Genomic DNA, 27,808 nt, shown 5'->3' with positions numbered 1-27,808 from the left:
AAAAAAAAAAAAGAAGAAGGAGGCCCAAGAGATGGAACGCCTGTTGACTTCACAAGCACAGTGCCAGCCAATTCCCTTGTGTCATAATAATACAATGACATAGTTTTCGGGATTAGGATACAGGGAAGGAAGCATCTATTACAGACTTGGCTTAAAAAAGTCAGAAAAGATTATCTGTGAAACTGTCCAGCTGCCTGACCCTCCTGCAACCTCAGTGAGACTATAAAGTTTGAGACCTAGTACTCCATATCTTGCGTTCAACCACGGAAGACTGACCTTGGAAGGTAAGTTCACTCGCTAAAAAGAAATTATCAGGTAACTGAACATGAGCAATTTCGCATTAACAGGAAACAATGCCTTTCTTTCAGAGCCACACGGGGAAGTCAAGGTAAGGTGAGTTGCTGTTCTTTGAGTACCAAAATAGCACAAAAAGAGAAAAGCTCTGAAGGAAAATATACGGTGGGAGCATGAGGGTTTTCTTCATACTATCCTTACACAAGGAGGTGGTATATACGTGCCAATGACACCTAAGATAAACATAACCACAGAAAGAAATTACTAAATAAATAGCAATTGGGTTTACAACCTGATTACATTACCCCTTGACTTTATAGGGAAGAAACCAATTAACTAACTTCACGGTTTGTGTATTTAATAATAATGTTGATAAGACTAGGTGCTCTACACATGCTGTTATATTTACAACAAACATGTATTTAGTTCCATATTAGACAACAGGAGGAAAAGAACAGGCTTCAGGGTAGACACAGTGTGTCCTCAATAAGAAAACAATAAAGATGTTCAGTACTAACAGTACAAGCAACACAAGGGCCAAGAATATACAACATATTCTGAAAACCTAAGCCCGTATCGCCCTTGCCATACTGTCAAGGGCCCCTCCACTATATTCCAAAATGAGACATCAGTTATTTTTGTACTAAAACAACTTCCTGTCACTCATATCCTGTTTGTTCTGTCTCAGTCACAGTGGAAGACAAAAGCCGGGGCAACAGGATGAATGAAGCAGAAAGAGGAGCTGAGCAGAGAGGAACCTGCCATTAACTCACATGGCCAATGCCCCCTGCCTGCCTCCCCTGCTCCAGTCCTTTCTCTGCAACTTATTTCAACTGTGGCCTCATCTCCCAATGGACCCTTCCTTACCCCTCCAGCCCTGGTGCTGACCTCTTCACCTCTTCATCCCCTGATTAAACTCCCCTCTCTTGCACAGGTGTGCACACAGGCTCTCCTTCTCCTCCCCTCCCCGCTCTATGTCAACTTCAGATTCTGCAACTCTGGAACCATTCCTCCTAAGATCAAGAGGACCAGTTATTAATCGGTCCCCACCCTAAAACACTGGAGAGGGTTATAAACTAGGCTATAATCGCCCTTGTGCTGGGGGCCCTGCGTTGTGAAGGGCTGAGAGCCCAGCACAGTCAGGCTGGGGTTCCACCACCTGCCCCCCAACACCACTGAGCAGGCCCACACAAGCATCCCAAGTGGGGCAGCAGCATGTGGACTGCGCGACGGCACATCCTCATTCTCTTTATTCTTTTGCTTTCTCCCTTTGAAAAATTACTTGCTGCCCTTTTTCTACCTTCTTAAATAAAAATATTTTTAACATACTTAAGAGCTAGGAGGAAAAATAACAACAGTGAAGCCCCTTATAATGCCTTATAATGCTTCCTTTTTGGGGCTTTGACCACGACCACAGTAAGAAATACATTTATGTCACAACCCAATACATATACACATACCACATATGTGCATTTTTACAAATAGTATCTATCATTGGGCTACCTGGCTGGCTCAGCTGCTAGAGCATGCGACTCTTGATCTTGGGGTCGTGAGTTCAAGCCCTACGTTGGGCACAGAGATTACTTAATAAAAAAATTTTTTTTAATAATATGTCATTATTAAGGGGCAGTGTAGTTAATATTCTAAATTCAGTTCTATTCCATTTATATTTTAAAAATATATCTGGGGCACATAATGTTGAGCTAAGGAAGCCTGACATACTATATAATTCTACTAATAAGAAGGCCTAGAACAGTCACAACTAATCTACAATGATAGAGATAAAAGCAATGGGGTAGCAGCTGGGAGTGGAGTACAAGACAGTCGGCTGAGGTGCTAGAAATGTTCTATGTGTTGGTCTGGGTGGTGGTTATGCAGATGCACAAATGTGAAATCCACTGAGCTATACAATTAGTGCTCCGTGTAAGTTCTATTTCAATAAAAAATAAAAAATAAAACAAAACAGAATAAACAGTAAGAAATGGGGGCTGAAACCAATTAAACTGATTTAACCAACCGATTCCGCTAACTTGGTGATTATGCACAGTTTGAAAATAGCTCTGTGTTTAGAGCTATTTTCAAAATGTGTTTAGAGCTTTTTTCAATATTTATATTACATATAAAAAAATATATATATATATATATAAAACTTCTCTATATATTTTATCTCATATATACTTTAAAAACTTTCCTAGGTCCTAGGATTGAGAAATACTGAATTATTATGCTGGCCAGGCCCAGGTAGGCAGTGAGAGAAGAAAGGAGGGCACAATTCCTGTATGTCTTCATGGGGATAAAAAAAAGTATAGATTTTTAATCAATTAACATTAGATTCAAATAATACAAGTCTTCTCCTAGGTGTCCACTGTGTTCACCCAGTAAGTGTAGGAAGTTACTTTTCAAATCCTGGATTGCACTGCGTATGTTAGCTACTTCATTAATAAAACAAGTTCAAACACGTTGCTTTGAGAAATTAGGAACCCCCAAACATCCAGAAACAAAAAAGCAAATCTCAATGCAAAATATGATACACAGAAATTCACAACACAAAAACACACACAAGCCAAAACCCTTCCCAGCTTAGTAGGAGGTTACAATGGTGGCACTAAAATTAGCTTTAATAGGCAGGTGCTAAAAAGATACTGTGGTAACAGTCAAGTCTTAAAGAAAAACAATACTCTCAAGTCCTAGCCAGGGAGGGAGATTTTATATTTTAGAACAGCCATGTTGTCTTAAAGTAAAGGTCAATGCTGAATGCTAGTCTATTTATAATCGTATATAGATAAGCCATGTTTTCTATTACAGTGTTTAAGATGTGGGTGTGTAGGGTCTCTGTTACATTGTATTCACAATGAAAAAGAATAGAATGGCAATAACAGAGCAAGAATATAAATGGTCAGAGAAAACAAAGATATTTCTCTCACTTAAAAGAGAATCATTCATAGATGCATACAAGTAGACAAATACAAGGATATTCACTGTAGCATTGTTTGTAATAGAAAAAATTGGAAATAGCAGAACAGCTAAAATAAAATGCTTACATGGTGCAACAAAGGGGATGAACTAGATCTATATACCAGCTTGGATGATCTCAAACACAAGGCTGAATTAAAAAGCAAGTATAGAGTAATATGTTAGCATTTATATAACATTTTTAAACATATAAAACACAACCATATATATCATTATGATAGGTACATTGGTAAAGATATAGCAATAAAATGGAAGTAATCCCAGAAAACTCATAATAGTGACTGTCAGCAGTTGAGGTTGCGGGGGAGGAAGGCAGCGGAGGAAGGATGGTGTTTAAAAAGAACTTCAACCACAACTGATGTTTTAGTTCTTTAAAAAACATGGGAGCTAAAAGGACAATACAGTAACAGCGCTGAATCTGGGTCGTGGGAATACGGACAGCTGTTTTTATCTTCTTTGTGCTTTTCAGTAACTTTTACGTTTCTCAAAATTATTAAAAACAGATATAACTTTTTTCCCCCCACTCAGAGTGACCCAGGCGCAATTTATAAAACCCAGGCAACCCCTCTTTGGGTTAGTGGAAAGACTGCCACACACCATCCTCTTTGGAAGTGTGTCTATTGACTTGAAAAAGGGGAGTGTATGTGTGAATATAGTAAGTACCATGTTAACATGGGAACCCTTGGGCCACCTGGGTGGCTCAGTCGGTTAAGCGTCTGACTCTTAGTTTCAGCTCACATCATGATCTCAGGGTCGTGGGATCAAGCCCAGCGTCAGGCTCCTTGCTCAGTGCAGAGTCTACTTGAGATTCTCAGACTCTCCCTCACCCTCTGTCCCCTCCCCCTCCCCCGCTGCTTTCTCTCTCTAAAATAAATAAATAGGGGCGCCTGGGTGGCTTAGTCCGTTAAGCATCCGACTCTTGATTTGGCTTAGGTCATGATCTCAGGGTCATGGGATTGAGCCCGACATTAGGCTCCTTGCTCAGCACAGAATCTGCTTTAGATTCTCTCCCTCTGCCCCTCCCCCCACTCTTCCTCTCTCTCTAAAATAAATAAATAAAATCTTTAAAAAACAAAACAAAACATGGGAACCTTTATCTGTGCATTTTTGTTATTTCTTCGATACCCGTGATTTTGTATTAAATATTATGGAGGGGCAGGAACAAGGAATAATAAAAAGAATAATTTATAAGGCACTTTCTGGAAAACAGACTAAAATTTGACTCAGGTCAGTATTTAACCTCACCTCATATTCGGGTCAGAAAATAGAAGCGTAACCACAACATCTTTTTAACAATTTACTAACCACAACATCTTTTTAACAATTTACTACAATGTCCCAACTTTTACATCAACATGGAGGGGACTGGAAGAGATTATGGTAAGTGAAATAAGTCAAGCAGAGAAAGTCAATTATCATATGGTTTCACTTATTTGTGGAACATAAGGAATAACATGGAGGACATTAGAAGAAGGAAGGGAAAAATGGGGAGGGGGAATTGGAGGGAGAGATGAACCATGAGAGACTATGGACTCTGAGAAACAAACAGGGTCTTAAAGGGTAGGGGGGAGGGGGGATTGGTTAGCCCGGTGATGGGTATTAAGGAGGGCATGTACTGCATGGAGCACTGGGTGTTATACGAAAACAATGGATCGTGGATCACCACATCAAAGACCAATGATGTATTGTATGGTGACTAACGTAACATGATAAAACTAAAAAAAAAAAAAAAAAATTACTACAATGTAACTGCTAATCATTTCAATAGATTCTATCCTGGACAGATTCAGGAAATGAGAAATATTTCAATACCATTCTACAAAAAGCAGAAGACTTAGGATGATATTACCTTAGCAAGTTCAGGCAGGTAGCTGTCTAAACCAGAACCAGAACCTTCCAATTTGCTTTGTTCATCATCTGAAATGGCAAAACAGGTCAAACAGATTACCTGAGTCACTTGTAATTGAATGTATTTTATTTAAATCAGGAAGGCCATTTCTCTTTTGTACCCTTGAACACAGTGGTTTTCAACTCTAGATGCCCATTAAAAACACCTCAGAGCTTTTTAAAAAAATACTGATGCCCCATGTTGAGAGTCAAACATTTAATAACTGATATACCATGAACACTGTCTAAAAAGAACCAATATTAGTTATGAGCACCAGCCCACATGGTCACATCCATCAGACCCACTAAAAGTCAGTCCTGCCAGGTCCCACCCCAGGCCAACTGACAAGGGACAAGGAAAGAGAATTCTTTTAAAAGTTCCTGGGAACATCTAAGGTACAGCCAGGGTTGAGAATCACGTGCCTAGGGCCTTGAAATAAAACATGAATTGTCAAAAACACAGCCAAATTTTTCCCACCAAATTAATGAGGAGGCTGCCTATCTTAACTTTGTCTTTAAAATTCTAAAGGATAAGATTAATGATAATAGTAATAACTATACTTAGTATTTTAAGTGCTGACTCTATGCCAGGTACTCAAGATACATAATCTTACTAAATCCTCCCATCAAACAGAAGTTCCATTTCATTCTCATTTCACAGATGGGTAAACCAAGGCTCAGAATATGGAAGTAGCTTGCTCAAGGTCTCAGAGCTGAAAAACGGTATTGCTGAAATTTGAACTCCGGTCTTCCTTTCTGCCCCCAAAGCTATGGTTCTTCCTATTACATGATTTCCTGATAAAAATGTTGTCAGGGTAGTAAATTCCAATGTGATAAAGCCTCTGCTGACAAGCCCTCTGTAGAGAGCTCACATCTGTCCCACTGCTCATGTACCTGTGCAATACATCCACTTTCCATGCCCTCTGACAAAATTAAAGACACCAACAAAGTATGCATGTACCTGGAGAAAGCTGGATCTACTTACCTTCATGAGAGTCTCCATTTCGCTTTTCTTGCATTGCAGCCTCAAAGTTGAGCTGTAGAATCTTATTTAGAATTGTGATCCACTCTTCCATTTCTGCTTCACTGTCTGCTGCCAAAAGGTAACTGCTTTTGTCTTGCATCTTGAGCTCAAAAGCAAACCGCCTGACTTTGTTGTTCTGAAATTGAAAAGGAGTAAAAGAGATACATTTTAAGAGAATTGGAATGGCCTTAAATTTTTTTCTCTTCATTATTTGCTGACGGGGTGCTCCCTCATTGGCATTTGGGGCAAGCTATTTAAAAATGCAAGCCCCTTTCCTGCAAACCCCCATCACTATCTACCTTCCCTGCTTTTACTGTCTCCATAATTTTCTCATTTGAGACATTATGCATTTTACATATCTATCTTGTTTGTTTTCTGTCTCCTCAAATGGAAGGAGAGCTCCTTAGGGCAGAGATTTCTTTTGTTCAGTGCTACATCTGTATTTCTGGAACACTGCCTGGCACACAATAGGCTCTTGAAAAAACATTTATTGAATGTGTGAAATTTCACTGAAAATTTTCAACTCCTCTAGCTCCTTCTTTTTTTATTTTAATGAAGTAGTGTATGGTGTCACATTTTAAAAAGCAAACCATAAAAAACAAAACAAAACCAAACCATTATCTATCAATATATTTGACTTCCTTTTCTGGAACTTTCCCATTATTTTTGAGTCCCCAAAGGTATTTCGATACCAGGTCTACAGCCTTCCCTCATGCCTCCAGTTTTTATACTTATGAAAGAATATCCAGCTCCAAGTACAAAAACAGTAGCCACATGCATTAAATGATGGAGGATGAACGTGCCCTAGATCAGGGTTTCTCAACCTTGGCACTGCTGACGTTCGGGACCAATAGTTGTGGGAGCTGTCCTATGCACTGCAGAATGTTTAGCAGCATCCCTGGCCTTACCCATGACATGCCAGGAGCATAACCCCAGGTGTAAAGATCAAAACATGTCTCCAGATAGTAACAAACCTCCACTGGTGAGCAAAATCCCCCCCCCAACCCCCCCACCAAGGGACAGAACTAGAAAGAAGTTTGGCTCTAAGGACTGTAGCATTAGATCCCTTGCATGCACAGATTGGGGACAACCTGTAGGGGGCAGAGTAGCCCTGGCCCACTAGATGCTAGCTGGTTAGCAGCAGTCCCCCAGGGCTCCTCAGCATAGGTGGCTGGGACGGGCTGACCCTCCCCAAGGCGTCTGCGTTCCTTGAAGCGTGCTTCTCAGACACACACAGGATGATGCCACACCAAGCAAGGCCAACAAACTCCCATGCACAGACTGCCCGCTGTAGGCACCTCCCTTCACCTCAGGGCAAGAATCAGACAGGAATCAAAAGGCTGGCTATGAAATGTGTTTTCTGTCCCACTCACAACTGTGAAAATAACAAGTTAAAAGTCGGGGAGACATTAGGCCTTGGTTCTGCGTTGTTTTTCTTTCTCAGCCTCAGCGTCCTGATCTGAAAATAAGTGTAATCAACTTCAAGGTCCGAAAATGCTTTTAGGCCTAAAGATTCTACACTGGATTTCTTTCAGGTCTATTTAAAAATTCCAGTTTATGCATTTCTTTGAACCCATAACATTAATCAACTACTTTTTTGTTGTTGTTACAATGTCCAGAAACAATTTTAAAACACACACACACACACACAACTGTTGGCACTTAGCTTACAAACAAATCTGGTAAAAACAAATTACTTAACATTTTTGAAGCCTTGGTTACAATTCATTAAATGCTAAAAAACATCAGCCACATGGACAAAAAGAATATGAAGGAAGAGATGTCCCCTGAAGTCAGAAGCTAAAGTTATGAAGGCCACTGCAGAGACTGAGCTGGATGCGTAAGTCACCTAAAGGCTGTGACACAGGTGACCAAAGTCTCTTGTTTTGCTTTAAACTTCTTTTAAAAGTCAGTGCCAGAAGATTTAACTGAAAAGTAACTTAAAAGGTCTCTCAACTCAAGAATACAAATGAAATTCCTACTTGGAAATCCCACGCAAGAAGTTAATTCACTGTCGTTGACAATTCACTCTGGTAGTGCCTACTTTACACTGTGAATAAACTATTTTGATACAGTCTGGTTTCCACCATGGCTGCTTTCAGCTGAGGTGGAGTTCCTGGCCGAGAGTCACCCACAGGCCAATTAGCCGTTGATGCAAAGATAATTTTCAGTGAATGGTGCTATCGTCTTGATCTATGGCCCAAATATACTTTTGTGTATTCCATCATTTTGAGGGGGGATATCCTGAGTAGTGTTTTGGGTTTTTTGTTTTTAAATTGGTTTCCAATAATTAAAAACACCAAGATTTAAGTAAAAAATTATATTTCTGCATTTCTTGGGGGGAAATAAAAAAACAGATCATCCGGAACTACCTTGAGCTGGTAGTTCTGTCCAGCAGCATCAGCCACAGCTGAGAGGCGCTGGCCCCATGAGACAGGACCATTTGTGCTCCTGTTTGTCATAGTTCTCACCATTCCCTCTTACTCTACACTCAGGCCTCTTCTTTTACTTAATTTTCCTGCTTGGCTCCTGCAGACATCTGAGTCTGGACCCCCAACTTCTATTGCTGGCCTGATGAAGTAAGAGAGTCTGGATTTACTCTCCCATCATAACTACTAGGAAACGGAACAAAATCGATGAAACAACTGTTTTCAGATATTTGACAACAGGTAGGGCAGGCCTGGGACCCTGATGGACGGGAAATAAATGAGGTGAGCCCTAGCAGCAACTCAGCACTCTGCTGGAGGTGGTATCCGGGTTGTGGCCCAGAAAGGGGAACCTGGACAGAGTCCTGCAGTCTCCCTGAGTTAATGAGACTGACCAGAGTTCAGGAAGACCAAGGTGGCTACAAAATACAGGACACAGTTTCCAGAATGAGAGCTCTCCCAGAGTTCGCAGCACGTAAGACAAGAGATCCAAATTTAGAAGCAGTGGGAGTCACACATTCATCACGTGTACATTTTCTATTTGTATGTTATGCCTTAACAAAAAAAGTTTACCAAAAAAATCAGAATGAAGACAAACTAACCTAAATTTCAGGTCACTAGAGGTGAAGAGAAGATGGAGAAGAACAGAGAATAAGAATAACATCAGACCCCCAAAAGAACATGAGCATCCAGAAGAAAATGGAGTGTCTTCAAATTCTAAGGTAAATTTCACCTTGGATTTCTACATACAGCCAAACTATCAATCAAATATGAATGCAAAACCGAAAGTATTTGCAGGTAAGTTAATGCTCAAGAAATTAACCACCCAGACATGATTTCTCAGGAAGCTACTTGGAGGATGTGCTCCTCCAAAACAAGGAAGTAAAGCAAGATTGAAGAAGACACAGGATCTTGGAAACAGGGAATCCAATGCAGGGAGGAAGGCAGAGAGTTTTCAGAATGACGACTATCCAGAGGCCAAGAAAGCAATTAGTCTAGGTTAGAGCAGGAGGGAGGGCTACAGGAGCTAAAATCCCACCTTCCATCATATAATGTCCACAACTGACAAATAAAAAGCAGCAGGCATGCCTTATCCAGCATTATGAAGGCACATCCCCAGAAAGAAGAGTGGAAAAAGTTGAAAGTGATCATTTCAGGGGAGTGAGGAGTGGGTGAGGTGGAGGTGTTGTAAGCAGGAACATGCATGCAATGTTACCTTTCTGCACTGTTTGACCCAGATGAATGCATTACTGGGATAAAAATGCAATTTAGTTTTACACATGTGAGTACATAAACAAGTACACACACCTGAAAGTCAAACCAGACAGCTGTGTCTCCAACCTCAATCACACTGGCCCCACAAAACAACCTTTCTTGTAGAACCGAGCTTCAGGCCGATGTCATCAGCCAACACTGAGTCATTTTTAGGAAGAATTCTCTGATAATGGTGACTGCATCTATTGTGAGGAGTTGTCAAGGAGATTGTTCATTAAGCGCACAGTGCCCTCTGTATGAGGGCCCCCATGAGAAATGCCTGAATGATCTTCATTCTGAGATGACTCGGACAACTTCTGACTAATTGGATTGTTTGCATCCGTGTGCACTGTGCTACGGAATGGGTCTCCCAGCTAGAAAGCATAGAGCCCAGTTTGCTACCCACCCACAGCAGGTGTCTTTAACACCTCTGCTTTTTTTTCTTAGCCAATTCCTCTTCATCTCCTCCCTACCCCGACTCCTTGTTCACCTTCCTGCTTTCAAACTCACTTTAAATTCACGCAATCCTGTGTTTTATGGATCCCTGTATGTTACTGCCTTAGAACTTCCTGGAAAGTGGCAGGCGAGTGGGTGGATGGATGGGCAGTTCGGGAAACTGGCAACTTGCTTTCAAAGACAATTCTGTGAAGGTATGGAAGAACCTACATCAAACTGGTAACAGCATCTCTCTGGGAAAGGGAGAGATGGGGATCGAGAGGGACCTCCAGTTTATCTGTACAATATGATTTTTTTAAATATATAAGTATGTTATAATATGAGTACATTATGCATGATTAAAAATAATTTTTAAGAATGACTCTACAACTGGGGTGTCTGAATGGCTCAGTTGGTTAAGTGTCTGCCTTTAGCTCAGGTCATGATCCCAGGGTCCTGGGATCAAGTCCCGCATCAGGGAGCCTGCTTCTCCCTCTCCCTCTGCCCTTCCCCCACTCATGCTCACTCTCTCTCCCTCTTTCATAAATAAATAAAATCTCAAAAAAAAAAAACCAAACTATACAACTGCAATAGCATATGATAACAAAAATACCCAATATTGGTTGAATTCTTACCATTGGCTAGCACGGTTCTAAGCTCTTTACATACATTAATTAATCCTCTCAGTAACCATATTTGACAATTATCCCAATTTAACAAATGAGGAAACTGAGGCACAGAGAGGATCAATGATGTCTCCAAGGTTACACAGCTGGTAAGTGGTAGAGCAGGGATTTGAACTCAGTCTGGATCTGAAACCCAGTCTTTTGACTACCCTGCTATTGGTACTGTGATCGTAGTGAGAGGCTAAGAACTGTTCTGGATATTTCCAAATTAATTCACCTAGTCCTCTCAATGTACCCTATTAAGGAAACATGATCATTACGCACATTCTGCATATGAAGGAACTTTTGTTAACAGCCTACCCAAGGTTACACAGCTGTAAAGCGGCTGAGCCATTATCTTAGACACAGGAACTCGCATGCCAGGGCACCAGGCCTACTACAACAGAACCCTGCCGGCTTCATGGGCCAGCTTCCATCGTGATGAAAAACAAGCCTTTACTCACCTGACAATCAGCTATTCTGTTTCCACCCCCAATACTGCCACTTTTGGAAGTGTTTGCTTAAATCTGCTCATTCCAGATGGCACTCTTAACAGATAAGAAAACTCAATGATAGAACTCTATTCATCTTTACCTGAACCACGCCCATACAGGAATCCAGAAATATCGATCCTTTGGGTTCTTTGGAGATCTTTTCATCTTTATAAAAATTCAAATTGTAGGATCCGTCACCAAGTTGAAGCAGGTGGAAAAACCGTCTTTTAAATGACTGAGAGAAGAATACATACACAGCTATTGTTTCAAAATGAAGAGAGTCACAATGTCTATCGATAACTCACAGCTGTATACATATGTAAAAACCACTTCTATTCTCTCCAAAACAAACCCAATTCTGGCCAACGCCCCAGGTAATGGTGAGTTAAGACTCTCCACCACATTTTAATAATTTCAGTGCATTTAAATTCTGAGGCAGTGGTTCACTTAACATGCATGGGTCATTTTTCTCACCCACAGAATTTGATATTTTTACATAACCACCCAAAAGCAGTGCAATGAGTTCCAATTTGGGATGCAGTACAGAAGGATGGAAACTTTCTCAAATCCCCAGGGTTTCTTGCTCACACAGAACAGGAACTTTTCTCTGCCTCGTGACACTGAATGATTTTCCAGCCTCAGGATTATGATGGTCAGCATTTCCCTTGAACTCTTTTTTATCTCCCTGTTCATCCTACCTCCCTTCCATTATTTCTCTCCTCTTTATTATTTATCCTGGTCTTTCTCTGGTCCTCCTCCTCTCCTGAACGGCTTTTTATACTAGCTTTGCTCTTCTCTTTGCAATCCCCTTCCAATCTAACAGTTTTCCCTTTGGTTCTCAAGTTTTGCCTTTCTTGACTTGGTCACAGTAAACCTCCCCAAAGTGCTCAGATTTACCCCCTGGGTGATGTGCTTGGAGGTGCCACTGTTGCAGTGGATCCAGGGAAGAAAGCCCACATTGGCGACTGCACCTTCACACCAGCCCAATGATGGTCTCATCATGCTAGTGGTTGGAGGGTGAAGCAGGGAAAGTGGGTGGAAGTGGCACAGTACCAATGGGGGTCTATCACCAGGGAGGCATCTTACTAACCAGACAGTGTCACTTTTGTCAGGAAGAACAGCATACCCATTCATTTTGAGCATTATTCCCAAGACCTATAGCAGAAAGGGTTTAATGAGAGGGGAATGCAGGGAGATGGGCCACCTTACCCTCATGGTCACGCTTATCGCACTGTTCATGTTGCCTTTGTACAGCCACCCGTGCTTGGTGATCCCGCCCTTCTGAGAGCCGAGGGAGGCAGCATCCTAGGAGAGAAGGCAAACCACAATCGAGCTCCTGCTACTACTAATCTTACTTGCTGTGAGTTTGGCCAAAGGGAAAATCATTCCATCAGTGCCAGGTTGCCCCATCCTGCCCCTTCCCTGGAGTCACCATCTGCCACAAGTCACTTTAGAGTCTGCTTGGCAGTAAAAGAGAGGGAGAAGCCTAAGTTCCTGGAAAAGCTCTAGCCCATTAAAAGGCAAAGCTAGCTCTAGTCCAAATTTTTAAGTGTTTAATGAGCCACAGAAAGTACATACCATACTTGACCGCTCAGGTTGTAAGGTCTCGCCTGGTTTCATGAAAAATGTTTTCAAATTATACTCCCCTATAACTGGAGGACGAAAGCAAATTCCTGGAAAACTTCCCAGAGGCTCAGTTCAGGGGAAGGTGAATGAAGAAAGGAAGGAAATAGGAGGCAACAGAGAAAGGAGGGATGAAAGAAATGGATGGGGCAACAGCTCGGAAGGAAGGACAGACAAGAAGGCACAGGGATAGCGGTAGAGGAGGGGAGTCAGGAAAGTGCAGGGACACGGCTAGAAAAACAAAGAAACTCGCTGGAGCAGGTTCTGACTCCAGCTGTGGGCCCCAGGGTAGCGAGGCGAGCAGGGGGCAGCCAGCTGCTGCTAAAAATACGTTAGGCACGCACTCGTGCATCAGACAGACAGACAGATGACATGTGAACACACACACATACACAGTGTGGCCAGGCTGCCACACGCTGACCCAGGGCCCTCCGCGTTCTCTCTCGTGTGGCTCCCTTGCAGCCTCCTCGCCTTTCTAAGGCAGTGTCCGCTGGACACTTCAGTGTGCTCAGTGGCAAGAGAGGGCCACACGGAGTCCCGCTACCTGGCTCACACCTCCGAAGACTAGTCTCTAGTAGTGATCTTTATTGCTGCAATCAAGTAGACAATTGCAGAAAGACCCATCTTATGTTCTGTTTTAGACCATATCAATATTAATATCGGTGGTTTAATGTTCTTATTATTAGCAATAAGAAATAACTTACCTATCTAGGATTTTACAGTTTGTTGTGTGCCCTTACGTGCATTATTTCAATGGGTTCTCCTCTTACTACTAATCAGCACCAAGTTTTTTTTAGTATCTTTTCATTTGGATGACCACTTACTCTTCCCAGAATTATTTTAAAAGTGGTTTCTAAAATAATTTGCTGCCATGGACATTTTAATATTCTTGAATGGCCAGTGTTATGGCTTAGCTGACAATCAATCAATCAATCAATCAATCAGGACACCCGCCCCACCCAACTCACAATGAGGCATCTCATGGGGAGAATGAGAAATGGAGAAACAGGTTGCACTCACTTTTTTTTTTTTTAAGATTTTATTTATTTATTTGAGAGAGAGAGAATGAGAGACAGAGAGCATGAGAGGGAGGAGGGTCAGAGGGAGAAGCAGACTCCCTGCCGAGCATGGAGCCCGATGCGGGACTCGATCCCGGAACTGCAGGATCATGACCTGAGCCGAAGGCAGTCGCCTAACCAACTGAGCCACTCAGGAGACCTGCACTGACTTTTTATTAGGTTTCCGTGGCTCAGTCATCTTAATGCCCAGTTCTCTCTATGCACTTCTCCAAGAGTAGGGGGAGTGGGCTTGTTTAAAGAAAAGACAGGAAAAGAAAAGCTTCTTGGTACCATATACTTCACTCAAAGCCATTACTGAAGAAAGAGCCATTTAAAGCCTACTGGTGGCCAGTTTGTTTCAAGATATCCTGTTGAAAAACAACCTAAACTTAAGGTCTAAGTAATCTTGATATTTTTTAACAGTGTAGCCAAATCTTATCCAGGCCTTTGAAAATGATCTCAGAACAAATAAACAAGACAGGAAGAACTTGTACCCTGAACAGTCAGGTTGAAAGGGAGACCTTATTTCAGTCAATCCGACAATACATTTTAAAAAAATTCTTCCCGTTTCAAGAAACATTCCAATTCCTCTTTTGGCTAAATGCTGGTAATTTTCCAACAATCTTGCAATCTGTAAACTAAATCAATTTTTAAATCTGCAAGCAATTGCCTACCTCGTCTTTGTCAACCTCCTCATCAACTTCATAGACGTGAACTGGAAGTTTATCCAACTTGGCCACTTTGCTTTAAAGAGAAGAAAGAAATCTGTTTTATAATCTATGCATTTCTTCCCCCATCAGAGGAACCAACATTTAACAAATCCAAAGCTGGTCCACTCAGCTGAAGAATAAAAACAATCGGCACTACTGCTTTGCAAAGCGGGTGATTCCAGAGTTAGAGAGCCCCCAAAAGCCATGTAGAAAAGCTGGCATAGATATATTTAAAATGGGAAAGCATAGGGGCGCCTGAGTGGTTCCATCAGTTGAGTGTCCGACTCTTGATCTCAGCTCAGGTCTTAATCTTGGGGTCATGAGTTCAAGCCCCACCACGTTGGGCTCCATGGAGGCTACTTTAAAAAGAAAAAATGGGAAAGTGTATTAATAAATAAAAACTTGGTAGAATAACTTTTTTTAAAGATTTATTTTATTTATTTGAGAGAAAGAGAGAGCGAGCACGAGCGCGGGGAGGGGCAGAGGAAGAATCTCAAGCAGACTCCGTGCTGAGCGCAGGGCCCGACTTGGGGCTTGATCTCACAACCCTGAGATCATGACCTGAGCCAAAATCAAGAGTCAGACGCTTAACTGATTGAGCCACCCAGGCGCCTCAGTAGAATAACTTTTAAAATGAAGTTTGTAAGAGAAAATGGAAAATGGGATCATGGCCTTTAGAGTGGGAGGCACGGTCTTGATGATGACAGTGTTAACAAAAGCACAGTAACAGCAGCCTGCATTTATTAAACAGTATGTTCTAAGCACTGGGCTTCACATACATTATCTCCTTCAGTCCTTTAGATGGTGGGGGCTGGTGTCAAGACCATTTAATAGGTGAGGAGACTGAGGCTCACAGAGGGGAGAGTGAGCAGAGGATGCAGGCAGAGTACAGAATTTATGTTAGAATCCTCCCTCTCTTTCTTACCACACAACTGGAAAATTATTAATGCCAAAGGTGAAATCGACCAGTGGTAAAGGTATCTCATCCAGTAAGTTCACTATATCTCATAGTCTGTTCTATGATAACCAGGAGAGTAGTATGAACCAGACTATCAGTGAAGATAGGTTAATACAATCAAATGGAAAGACCTTAAAAATCCCCAAATAAGTACTGGGTAAATATAGAACTAAGGAGCATACCCATCTGGAGAAGATAATGCTGGAAGGGAGTGTTTTAAGCTGAGGTTCAAAAAGAGTCAATCGGGAAGTTGGCTGAACACTCTTAAGGAGTGGCTGAACCACACAAATAGGAAAAACAAACAGCAAAGTTCACTGAGAATAGTTTCAATGGTTCAAACTCATAGATGCCCCAAACACAGAGGAAAAATATATCAATAGGGTCTCCATTATAGGTAAAATTTTCATTGGTGATGGTTACTTTTAAAATACAACCCATCATTATTTGATTTTGATTTCGATTTTCATGATCAGCTATACTAAATTTACCAACTGCATCATTTCAGGATGTACCATTTGGTAACTTAACCTCTCAAGACCTACCTACACCTGGTCCACTTTACTGACCACTAATCAATCTAAACACACTTGTTTTTGGTGTATTCCAGAACGCATTAATACTTTAAAGAAGGTAAAGAAAACAGTTGGGAAATGTGTGCTCTTTGATTTACTTTTTTTTTTCTTTTTTAAGATTTTATTTATTTGACAGAGAGAGCAAGAGAGCACAAGCAGGAGGAGCAGTAGAAGGAGAGGGAGAAGCAGGCTTTGCGCCGAGCAGGGAGCCCAACGCGGGGCTCAATCCCAGCACCCTGGGATCATGACCTGAGCCAAAGGCAGACGATCAACCATCTGAGCCACCCAGGCACCCCTGATTTACTTTTTTTTAACATAAAATTTATTCACTATAAAATGCTTTTTATGTCTCTTCAAAATATTCTTTTAAAGATAAAACACATTGTAGCATTTACGTTTTGTCTTCTACTTCTCACTGAAGGTACTTTACCGGTTGTGTTTTATCAGTGGTATCCTAAAAAGAACCACTGGCCATAACTAAACCATCCACGTGTTTTTTACCATTTACCAATCCGCGAGTGCTAGGTTTGAGTCCTACTTTCAAATACCCTGGAAATAACAGCTATTCCATATACATATAAACCATCTAGGAATATTTTCTCCAATTACTCTGATTGCATATGAAGTTACATACCTCCCTAAGCATTTCAAGTGCAAAAAACTGTTGCCCATGTGTATGACCCCACCTTGTGGGGCCTGACCATTTACTCACTTTGGAAGCTGTCGAAACTCTCCCGAGTAATCTTCAAATTTATAGTTCACAAGATGCCAGTCAGAGTTATAGGTTTTGATGCACTATGGGGGGACAGATTAAAAAAAAAAAAAGCGTAAGAGGGAAAGAAAAAAGATATGTGATGGCTTTTGGAGGACGTTTGGGAAGGTTTATGAATGCACACCCACACAAACATCAAAAAAAAATTCTTTCACCTCAACCCTCTTGTGCCTGAAATTCCACCATCAGAGGTTCCTGAAAAGCTTAAAAATCACTAAAACACTACCCTTGGGAACAGGGTCACTTTAAGTTACCATCATTCATGATCAGAGAGATTTTGCAAGGGGACAAACTTCACTTCAGTTGCTGCATTTACATAACAAACAATGTACTGCTTCTGACTTCAAAGCCCTTGGTTCTTAAGAAGTCATGTGCCCTCTACTAGAACATGAAATGGAAGAAAGTGTGAACCTAAAGACCCTTTCAGGATGTTTAGTAATGTTATAACTAGCTCTGTTATTAAGTATAATAGAAATCTACCCTCGGTTTTTCCTTCTATTTATAAGGGCCAGAGGGAGGTTATTAGGAGAAAAGATTCAGATTCCAGTTCACAATGGCACCGTGACATCACCTTGCGTGCACACATATATGTAAACCAAAGTAGGGAGCTTTACCTTCTACCATGACACTAACCTACACACTGGTGTGGGGGCCAGGGCAGGCTGCCCCAAAATGTACAACAATGGCATATTGCTTATTTTGAACTGAAGCTTCTTGGCAGTCAACCTGCTCAAAGGGCATTGAGACCCTCCTCTGTCCCCGTGAAAGCCAGAAACAAATCTCCCATATGAAAATTACTCTCCTGTACTAAGAAGTAAAAAAAAAAATCCTTATCACCAGAGGTAGAGACTTTAAAGTTGAGAAAGCTACAGAATTAAACCTCATCATTTTTTTCTCATCTACTACCTCAGCCTAAATTCTGCTTAGAATTCCTTACTAATTAAAGCTCCCAAACACCTGTCTTCTTTATCCTGTCAATTCCTCATAGATCTATTGTCTTTTTGTCTAAAATGTGTAAAAACTGCCTGCCTTGGTCATTTCTTGGGGTTTCAGTTTCTTTATTGGACCTCCATGTGCACATAATAAAATTTTGGTTTTTTCCCTCCTGTTAATGTTTCTCATATCAAGTTAAAGAAACCCTCAGAGGAAAAAAGTAAGTTTCTACATCCCCTCTATTGCATTAAACTACCTTACTACGCAACAGACTCAACGGACCAGCATGGTGTCTTTCACTCATCTATGCAGGATGATCCACTGAATAGTGCGTTGACTCTAAAGATTGTAAGACCGCATCTACCAGAACTTCAAATATGAATGAGTCAAAATCAATAGGGGAAGCGTGTGATTAAGTTACCATCAGCTAAATTGATTTTCTGTGTAGTCAGCTCTTGGCTACACATATGTAAACTTCAGTGTGGAAAAAAAACATTGAATGAATAAGTAAAATGAGTGCCTTACCTAGTTGACTTGACTCTGGCTGTAATCAACATCATGATCAAAGTGTCGGTTCTGCTTACTTCACTTCATCATTTAGAAGGCCAGCCTTACGTTTCACAGCTTATGCCTGAAGGCCTTCTGAAGCAAACTCCCCTCCACACCAAAGTCACTAAAATAACTACAGCAATGCCCAGTGCCTCTCTCGTGCCAGACTATGCTAAGCACTCTACAGGCAAGCTCATGAAGGGCAGGCAGTGTAAGATTTTTATGTTATCGTTCTGAAAGCAGAGAAGGGTTAGGAACAAGAGTCGGATGGGGGAGCAGAACAATTTTTCAATCATCTCTTTGCCAAGTAGTGACGAAGGTTTTTAAATACTATTTTATTCTCATAAATGCTTCTCAAAAATATTTTCAAAGCATTTTCACATTGAGAACACCAGACATCCACACTTAAAGTCACATTCCAAACGAAATGTGATTTCAGAATTACCTGTAGGTCTGGGTTTTCCCGCTATTCTCTCTATAGGTCCATTAGCACGGCCAAGTCAGCTCTGACCAGGTGTGATACAGGCTTGTGCACGCGCTCCTATTCTCTATTCAGCTTTTTGAACAAGCGCAGCAACTAAAATCATACCACCAAAGTCTCTGGCAGGACATTAAACCTACTCTGAAATATGACATGTAACTGCCCACCTAAAAAATAAATAAATAAGCAGACACTTGTATATAATCGGTGCATTTATGAATGCAACACCTGAGTGCCCAGATTTTTAATATCTTAGATAACACGGGTAAGATAATTACCGTGTTTAAATATTTTACGTCATAAGAAACTATAAAAAACCCAGTTAAGCAGGTTAGATAGCCAGAGAGTCATTCATTTAATAAGCCCTTGTTGACAATGCACACAGCAGATACCAGCTAAATTCTAAGGCTGAAGCACAGAATAAGGTAAGCAGCCCCACCCCTCCAGGGATGTAGAAAGTCTAGAAGATGAGGGGTTACATCAGAAATCAGCATCCAGAGAACTGTAACTCTAGAAAGACAGGGATCCGACTGGCTGATTCCATGACTGACCTTTCCAACTTGTGAAATTCAATAATATTTTGAAGTTAATACTGAAAGGTTTTTGCAGTTGTTTTAAAAAGAAAGCCATTAAGTCATTCTCGGCTGGACCAGAGGATGGAGAGGAAGTGCTGTTTCACTCCACCCTAGTGGCAGGGTCCCAAGAGGCCTTAGCTCTGTTGGCTGCAGCAGGATAGCTCGAAGCTGTTATTGCTCAACCTGTGGTGATTGAAGAACTGAATGGAGAGCTGTCCCTCCAAAATCCTATTTATTAAGCAACTGGGAGAACTGAATTAGTAATCAATATTGCTCCATGTTTTAAAATAGGGGGTCAACAAAACTCTTTCTGCAAAAGGCCAGATAGTATTTTCAGCTTTGAGGGTCACATGGTTGCTGCCACACACACTCAACTCTGAGTTATAATGTGAAAGCAGTCATGCTAACGGAGGGGTGTGGCTACAATAAAACTTTATTTACAAAAACAGGCTGCAGGCCAGACGTTGCCTGTGGGTCCGGCACAGTTTGTCCACATCCTGCTTTAAAATAAACATTTAAGACCATATAAACATATCTGGCTCTATTTGTCCGGAATTAATTTTACTAATATAGTAGCAAAGAAAGTAAGACAAGAAGTTCTTTTCAGAGGACGAGAGATCATTACTTTTACAATTTTAAATCCATATTTAATTTTTCGAAAATCTCAATGGAACTAAATATTGTGACTATGATCTTGTCACTTTAACTGCTCTTCACTTTTAATTTTTTTTTTTATTTGACAGAGAGAGACACAGCGAAAGAGGGAACACAAGCAGGGGGAGAGGGAGAGGGAGAAGCAGACTCCCAGCTGAGCAGGGAGCCCCATGCGGGGCTCGATCCCAGGACCCTGGGATCATGACCTGAGCCGAAGGCAGACGCTTAACGACTGAGCCACCCAAGCGCCCCTGCTCTTCACTTTTAAAAGCATAACTTCCTTGTGGTGGGCAAACTTATTGATGGGCATATGTATCATCCAAAAATCAATTAGAAAAATAGGGATAAAAATCCATTATTTTTAAATGAAGGAGCACTTCAAGAAACAAAATTAAAAGACCTAATTAGTTCATGTTATCTAAAAGCACCTGGAAGAAGAAACAAACACCCCAAGGGCGGGGGTCGGGGGGGGAAGCAGTCTAAATGCAGTAATTTCTCTTTCCTCTATAACAAGATAATCATTATTTGTATGTTCAAACAAGAGTGGTAAGAATCGTACATTGATCAGAGATAGAGTCGGGCTCTACTCATTATCATCTGGCACTTCATGAACATTGAACTAGTCTTGAAAATAAGTTACAAGTATGAACATATAAATGAAGTAAATGAATACATAAATGTGTGTGCTGAGTCTCAGCTGAAAATAATCTCAATAACAAATCCTCTGCCAAAGATTTCCAGTGAGTTCATAAGAGTTACTCCTTATTCTATACCTCTAAGTTCTGCAGAATTCATGTTTTAAACAGCCATCAGAAACGACCCCTGTTGACATTTCTGTCCAAGCTTCAGGCTCTGAAAATCCTATTCTATTCTCCTATTTTAACTTCCACTACAAAAATGTAATTACGTCTCTGACACTTGCTTGAAAATATCATTGAAATTTAAAGAGGGGGGAGCGTTAGCAAAAAGTGGCTTTAAAATAAGGTGTAAATTGATGTAGAAAAAACACATTACCTCCGTGACAAATAAGCTCTGTGCTTCCTCTTGCGCGTCTGCAGGAACCGTGGAGCACATATATCGACCCTGTCGCCGCAGAGTGGCAGTCTGTGGAGGAAAGTGCGGGCACAGGGTTTGGTTACTCCAAGATGGAAAGACGCCAGCCAGCCTCGGGGTGCAGCAGGGCCCCACAGGGACACAGTCACCCTGGTCTCTGCCAGCCCCACACTTCTTCCTCCTTGGGTCACACACAACAGACCCCTTTGGGCACCAGAAAGTTCAAAGTTGTGTGCGGGGCAATGGCTTCCCCTTCCTTCTGGGTCAGGGGCCCCATGACCCCTCCAGGGACCCCTTTTGCTCCCCCACCCCCAGGCAGGGTAGGGGCCCCTTTCAGAATCCCTAACACTCCACAACCCCAAGTGCTTGATCTAGTCCCACTACATTGCCTTTTACTTGTCTTAACCGCCTTTTTCTAGTGTAAAACAGACACATCATGAAATTTACCATTTTAACCTTTTTCTTTTTAAGTTTTGTTTTTTTTTTAAGTAAACTCTACACCCAACATGGGCTCGAACTCATGACCCTGAGACCAAGAGTCAGGAGCTCCACCAACTGAGTCAGCCAGGCGCCCCATTTTAACCATGTTTAAGTGTAGAGTTCCGTGGTATTGAGTACATTCACACTGCTGTGCAACCCTCATCACATCTATGTCTTCTTTTCCAGTTTTATTGAGAAATAATTGACATACATCACTGTGTAAGCTTAAGGCATACAGCAGGATGGTTTACTTTACATCTATTGTGAAATAAGCATCACGATAGGTTCAGCTAACATCCATTTTCTCACATAAATACAATAAAAAGAAAAGGGAAAGGGAAAAAGAACTTTCTCCTTGTGATCCTTGAAATCTGCTAGGATTTACTCTCTTAAGAACTTTCCCATATATCATTCATATTCATGGTAGTTGCCATGTGGTACATCACACCCCTAGTGCTTATTTATCTTATAACTGGAAGTTTGGACCTTTTGACCGCCTTCCTCTAATTCTTCCTCCCCCTACCCTCCACCTCTGGTTACCACAAGTCCAATCTCTTTTTCTATGACTTTTGTCTTGTTTCATTTTATTCCACATATAAGTGAGATCACACAGCATTTGTCCTTCTCTGTCCGACTTTTTTCACTTAGCAAAATGCCGGCAAGGTCCATCATGCTGTTGCAAATAGTAGGATTTCCTCATTTCTTATGGCTTAATATTATTCTGTTGTAAATATGTACCAGAACTTCTTTATCCATTCATCTATCAATGGACACTTAAGTTGTTTCCATGTCTTGGCTACTGTAAATAATGCTGCTATAAACACTGGGGTGCGGATATCTTTTTGAATTAATGTTTTCATTTCCTTTGGATATGTTCCTAGAAGTGGGATTATTGGGGGTCATATGGTAGTTCTACTTTTAATTTTTTGAGGATCCTCCATACTGTTTTCCATAGTGACCGCACTAAATTACAATTCTACCAACAAGGCACAACGGTTCCCTTTTCTCCACATCCATGCCAGCATCTGTTACCTCTTGTCTTTTTTTTTTTCTTTATGTGTTACACCAATAGCTTTATTTATTTATTTCTGTTATCTCTTATCTTTTGGATGACAGCCATTCTAGCAGACACAAGTGATATGTTATTGTGATTCTAATTTGCATTTCCCTAATGATTAGTGATGCTGAACATCTTTTTATGAACTACTCACTTTTTTTATACCTTCTTTGGAAAAAGGTCTATTCAGGTCCTTTGTCCTTTTCAATGTGGGTTATTTGTTTTTTTGTTATTGAGTTGCATGAGTTCTTCATATATTTTGGATATTAACCCCTGGATATATGGTTGGCAAATATTCGTTTCCCATTCAATAGGTTGTCTCTTCTTTACTTTATTGATGGTTTCTTTTGCTTTGCAGAAGCTTTTGAGTTTGGTGTGGTCACACTTGTTTACTTTTTATTTTGTTGCTTTTTAAGTTATCGTACCCCCTCTCCCCAAAATCATTACCAAGACCCATGTTAAAGAGCTTTATTCCAATGTCTTCTTCTAGGAGTTTCGTGATTTCAGGTCTTACATATAAGTCTTTGATCCATTTTGAGTTCATTTTCATGAGTAGTTTAAGACATGGGTCCAGTTTCATTCTTTCACATGGGAACAGCCAATTATCCCAAAACCATTTATTGTCTCTTCTCCATTCAGTATTCTTGGCTCCCTTGTCAAATATTAGTTGACTGTATATGCTTGGGTTTATTTTGGGCTCTCGATTCTGTTCCATTGGCCTACGTGTCTGTTTTTATGCTGGTACCATACTATTTTGATGACTACAGCTTTGTAAGTAGAGCTTGAAACAGGGTGTGTGATGCCTTCTGCTTTGTTCTTCTTTCTCAGGATTTATTTGGCTACTTGGGGTCTTTTGTGATTCCATATAAGTTTTAGGAGTGTTTTTTCTACTTCACATTCACTGCCACATCCCCGGTGCCTAACAGCAGGGTAACCAGACAAGCAGAAGGTGCTCAATCAATAGTTGTTGAATAGATCTATGAATTGTGAATGCTACCATCCCTCCTAAACATTAGAACTGTTCTCATGTTTAAGGAGGATTAATGCTTATTTTAAATAATAAAATGCCTCATGACTTTAGGCAGTAGCACATCCACCCTAATTAACGTCATTTGGAAGGTACTGTTTTTGTCAAAATGAGGAAATGAGACCTCAGGCTTCAGAAAGCAATGTTCTAGATTTTTTCTCCCAAGGACTGTAATCCTTGGATACTATTAACAGATCATAGTTACAAAAACAGCATACATGAAAACATTTTGCTAAGAGATCTACCCTGCGGTAGCTCTTCGTGGCTACTTACCTAAGCTGGGATCTCCCAGCATTTGTCCCAAATGTTTTTCTTCTTCCTTTGGTTGGAGGAAACTTTAGGTCAAATCCGTGATCCCTCCCCTCGAGCACAGGTAGAAAACTTCATGGCATATATCTTAAATATAATTTAATTTTATTTCCTGCCCCTGTTTTCTCAATGTCATGTCTCCTTCACCTATTTTACTCATTTTTGCATGGTGTCAATCTTTGAAAGTAATCTTAAGCCCTGTTTTTAGAATAAGTCCCCTTATTCTGAAGAAAGGGAAAGAAGGAACTCCATTCTCCACTAAGTCCTTAATGGGTGAATTACTAATTCATTCAGCCTCCAAAAGGGCTTTGTAGGCCCTTGCTCTTGATTTCTTTACAAATATCACAAATGGTGACCCTTACTTCCCACCTGTTCCCATGAAATACCAAAGAGATATGTAACAACAAGCACTGAACAGGCATAATCTATTCCAAAAGTTTCCAAGTGAGAAGTGATTCTAAGAGGTTGTCAAAACTATTAAAAATCAGGAATAATATAAGAAAAGGGGAATTGTTCAAGAAACCGTGTATGCTTCAAAGAAGGATTCACTCTACAGCCCTACTTATCTTGATGTATTTGGGTCTATCAAGATTTTTGAAACTAATTATTACACTTTCAAAATGTTCAGGAAATGCTCAGGTCAAGAAATGGGACGATTAGAGGCATTCCCAGCCTATTTCCCATCACAGCACTAGTCAAAAGAGAAAATTTATTACAACATTCCCCCAGTAGAATCACCAACTCAAGAAACTTTAATTGTGTGACACTTTTCCAAACGCCTCTAAGGTGAGAGAAATAGGATATGGATCTTTTTGATTCTTGTAGATCAGAGTGAGTGCCATTATGCTCTCATTTTATAAAGAAAGCAACTTTAATCATTAAAGAGAGACCTGACCTTTAACAGATAAGAGAGCACCGGGCATAATTAAACCAATCATCTGTGTGTTTATTTACTACCCACCAGTACCAGGATACTAGGTTTGAGTCCATTACTGATCAAGTTCTAGCTCTGATGTTGACAAAGCTTAGTTTTCTGACAAGAGCCCTTCGCTCCCCCGGAGACTTCATCCAAATAAACTTAATGCATTTCTTAAAAACCATTCACTTAGGGCGCCTGGGTGGCTCAGTTGGTTAAGCAACTGCCTTCGGCTCAGGTCATGATCTTGGAGTCCCAGGATCGAGTCCCACATCAGGCTCCCTGCTCAGCAGGGAGTCTGCTTCTCCCTCTGACCCTCCCCCCTCTCATGTGCTCTCTCTCTCTCATTCTCTCTCTCAAAATAAATAAATAAAATCTTAAAAAAAAAACAAAAACATTCACTTAAATGAGACATAGTTCTTTAATGTTATTTTTATGTCTATTTCTTGTTGTATATAAAATTGGATGTTTTAGATGATCTCTTTTAGATAGAATGCTGCTATCCTTCCCTACATATGAATGCTGTTCCTCACACTAAAAGGTGTAGACAATCTCCCTCTCCTTGAATCTAGGCTGGCTTTGACCAATCCAATGAGGGGGAAGTGGCATTCTGCCAGTTCCAAACTTAGCAAACTAGCAGCTCTTGGAAGTCAACCACCACATAAAAAGTTCTACTACCTGAGACCACTATGCTGGGAGTCCACACTAGCCATATGGAAAGGCCAGATATAGAAAGATGGCCCGCCAGCCCACGGCTGGTTCCAGCCAAACTGGGAGAGTCACCACAATGTACGTGGGGAAGCATTCCAGCCCCTGCAGACAGCAAGTCAAGCAGAACTACCTAGCTGAGGCTTGATCAGATTTCAGAATTGTGAGAAATTATGAATTATTGCCCTAAATTACTAGGCTTTGGAGTGGTTTGTTACTCAGCAATAAATAACTATAACAAGACTGTAAGAGATTAGGAACATGTCCTAATTAATGTACTGAAGAATACTGCTGTTTTCAGGAAAATCTTTTCAAATACTAATCACAATATAGAGTAAGGACAGAAGCATCGAGGGGACACACTAAGCTGCAATCTGGTTTCCACATTCACCTTTCCCAGGACTTCTGTCAGTGTCCTAAGGGTGGACAAGTAAGATAGAGAAAAATGTCTGTTGGACTTTAGGAGTAAAGATCAATGGCTTCTCTTCCCCCAAATCATTGTACTGATCATTTTAGGGCTCAGCATAAATATCATTTCATCCATCTATCCATCCTTCCCCTGAGTCACTACTTTCTACCACCAGACACAGAACTAGCAGCTGGAGACACCAAGTTTAAGAAAGTGTACTTGCTGTCCCTATAAAGCTTATAGTCTCATGACAGAGGAAGAGGAGGAAATAAATTAGCAGTGCTGCGAGTACTACAGAAGAGTATGAGAGAAAGGGGTACAGAAGCACAGGCTGAAATGAGAGGAAAGAAGAGGGGAATCTAAATCCAATAGGGAGGAGAAAAGGACATCAAGAAGATGTGCACCAAGGCAAAGACACTTAAACTAAACTGTACAGGATGAGTACATGCTGTATTCAGTACAAAGGGGGCAGAAACTTGAGAGTTAAAAGAGCAAAATCAAAACACGACGAATTAGATTAGCTCTTTGTACACACACAAGAGACCCATTAAATCCTAGAACTACAAATATATCCTATGCCAAAGGAAAAACTGCCCAGAACACTAATTAAATTTGAATGAAAAAACATGGAATGATGAAAAACCCCACCAACCTATAGCCTAATCAATGGTTTTAACTCATCTGGGGAAAGAATGAGCCAATAGAAGGAACGGGTCTTACATAAAGCAGAGCAATTTTGTCAGCGTCTTTATCCCCATTTAACAGGAGAGACTGGAATCTACCAGCTGGGCCACTGAGGCACCATTAACATTGGACTTGGCACCAGTGAGGAGTCGTCGCTTCGTGTCCTCAGTTCCCAAGGTCTTCCCACTCATTGCTGAGTCCAGCCTCCCCAATTCACTTGTTTATAATGTGATTCCCATTTAGACTTTCCTAATGAGAGAGAGATGACACAGCCAATGAATGTATTCTGATCGGCTTATTAATTCTAGTTCTCAAGGCTCATAATTAAATAGCATTTGGTTTGTTTTCTCGTGGGGTTGTCTGCTACAAGTCAGTTCTCTGAGCCCAAGCAACTCTGGTCACACTGAACAAACTCAGTTTCTGGACTTGCAAAGCTAAGATCTGATCCCAGACCTTGGTGACTTATGAACCACGGCCGATGAAGCCACATCTGATAGCAGCTGGTCAACCTCTGACTCCGTTATCCAAGACTTTCTGGCAGGCGCACATGCCACTTTCTCCTATCGGACTGTGGAATCCTCTGAGAGCAGGAGACACATGCCCCCATCTGTGTCTCTGTGCTAAGTACTCAATAAATGTTTCAAGAGGGCGCCTGGGTGGCTCAGTTGGTTAAGCGACTGCCTTCGGCTCAGGTCATGATCCTGGAGTCCCGGGATCGAGTCCCGCATCGGGCTCCCTGCTCAGCAGGGAGTCTGCTTCTCTCTCTGACCCTCACCCCTCTCATGTGCTTGCTCTCTCTCAAATAAATAAATAAAATCTTTAAAAAAA

General features: G+C 41.1%; 1 protein-coding gene across 9 annotated transcripts in view; it reads right to left on the bottom strand.

Moving 5' to 3' along the window:
• DOCK9 (dedicator of cytokinesis 9) overlaps positions 1–27,808 on the bottom strand; it is a 326,271-nt gene that overhangs the window by 159,754 nt on the left and 138,709 nt on the right. For all 9 annotated transcript variants that reach the window (XR_010409934.1, XM_045869641.3, XM_045869646.3 and 6 more), the window contains exons 3-9: positions 21,352–21,441; positions 17,086–17,168; positions 14,808–14,877; positions 12,662–12,757; positions 11,553–11,687; positions 6,140–6,314; positions 5,117–5,184 (exon numbers count right to left, since the gene is read on the bottom strand). Coding sequence is in view for 8 of the 9 variants with exons in the window: in XM_045869641.3 (XP_045725597.1) it covers positions 5,117–5,184; positions 6,140–6,314; positions 11,553–11,687; positions 12,662–12,757; positions 14,808–14,877; positions 17,086–17,168; positions 21,352–21,441 (717 nt within the window). In the remaining variant the exon portion in view is untranslated. The remainder of the gene's footprint in view (positions 1–5,116; positions 5,185–6,139; positions 6,315–11,552; positions 11,688–12,661; positions 12,758–14,807; positions 14,878–17,085; positions 17,169–21,351; positions 21,442–27,808) is intronic.

Source organism: Mirounga angustirostris, unplaced genomic scaffold, assembly GCF_029215605.1.
Source record: "Mirounga angustirostris isolate CCGP_5_RB_7025 unplaced genomic scaffold, mMirAng1.0.hap1 SCAF_3, whole genome shotgun sequence".
NCBI classification, from domain to species: domain Eukaryota; kingdom Metazoa; phylum Chordata; class Mammalia; order Carnivora; family Phocidae; genus Mirounga; species Mirounga angustirostris.
The sequence above is the reverse complement of the archived record's forward strand: the minus strand, read 5'-3'. Positions and strand labels throughout refer to the sequence as shown.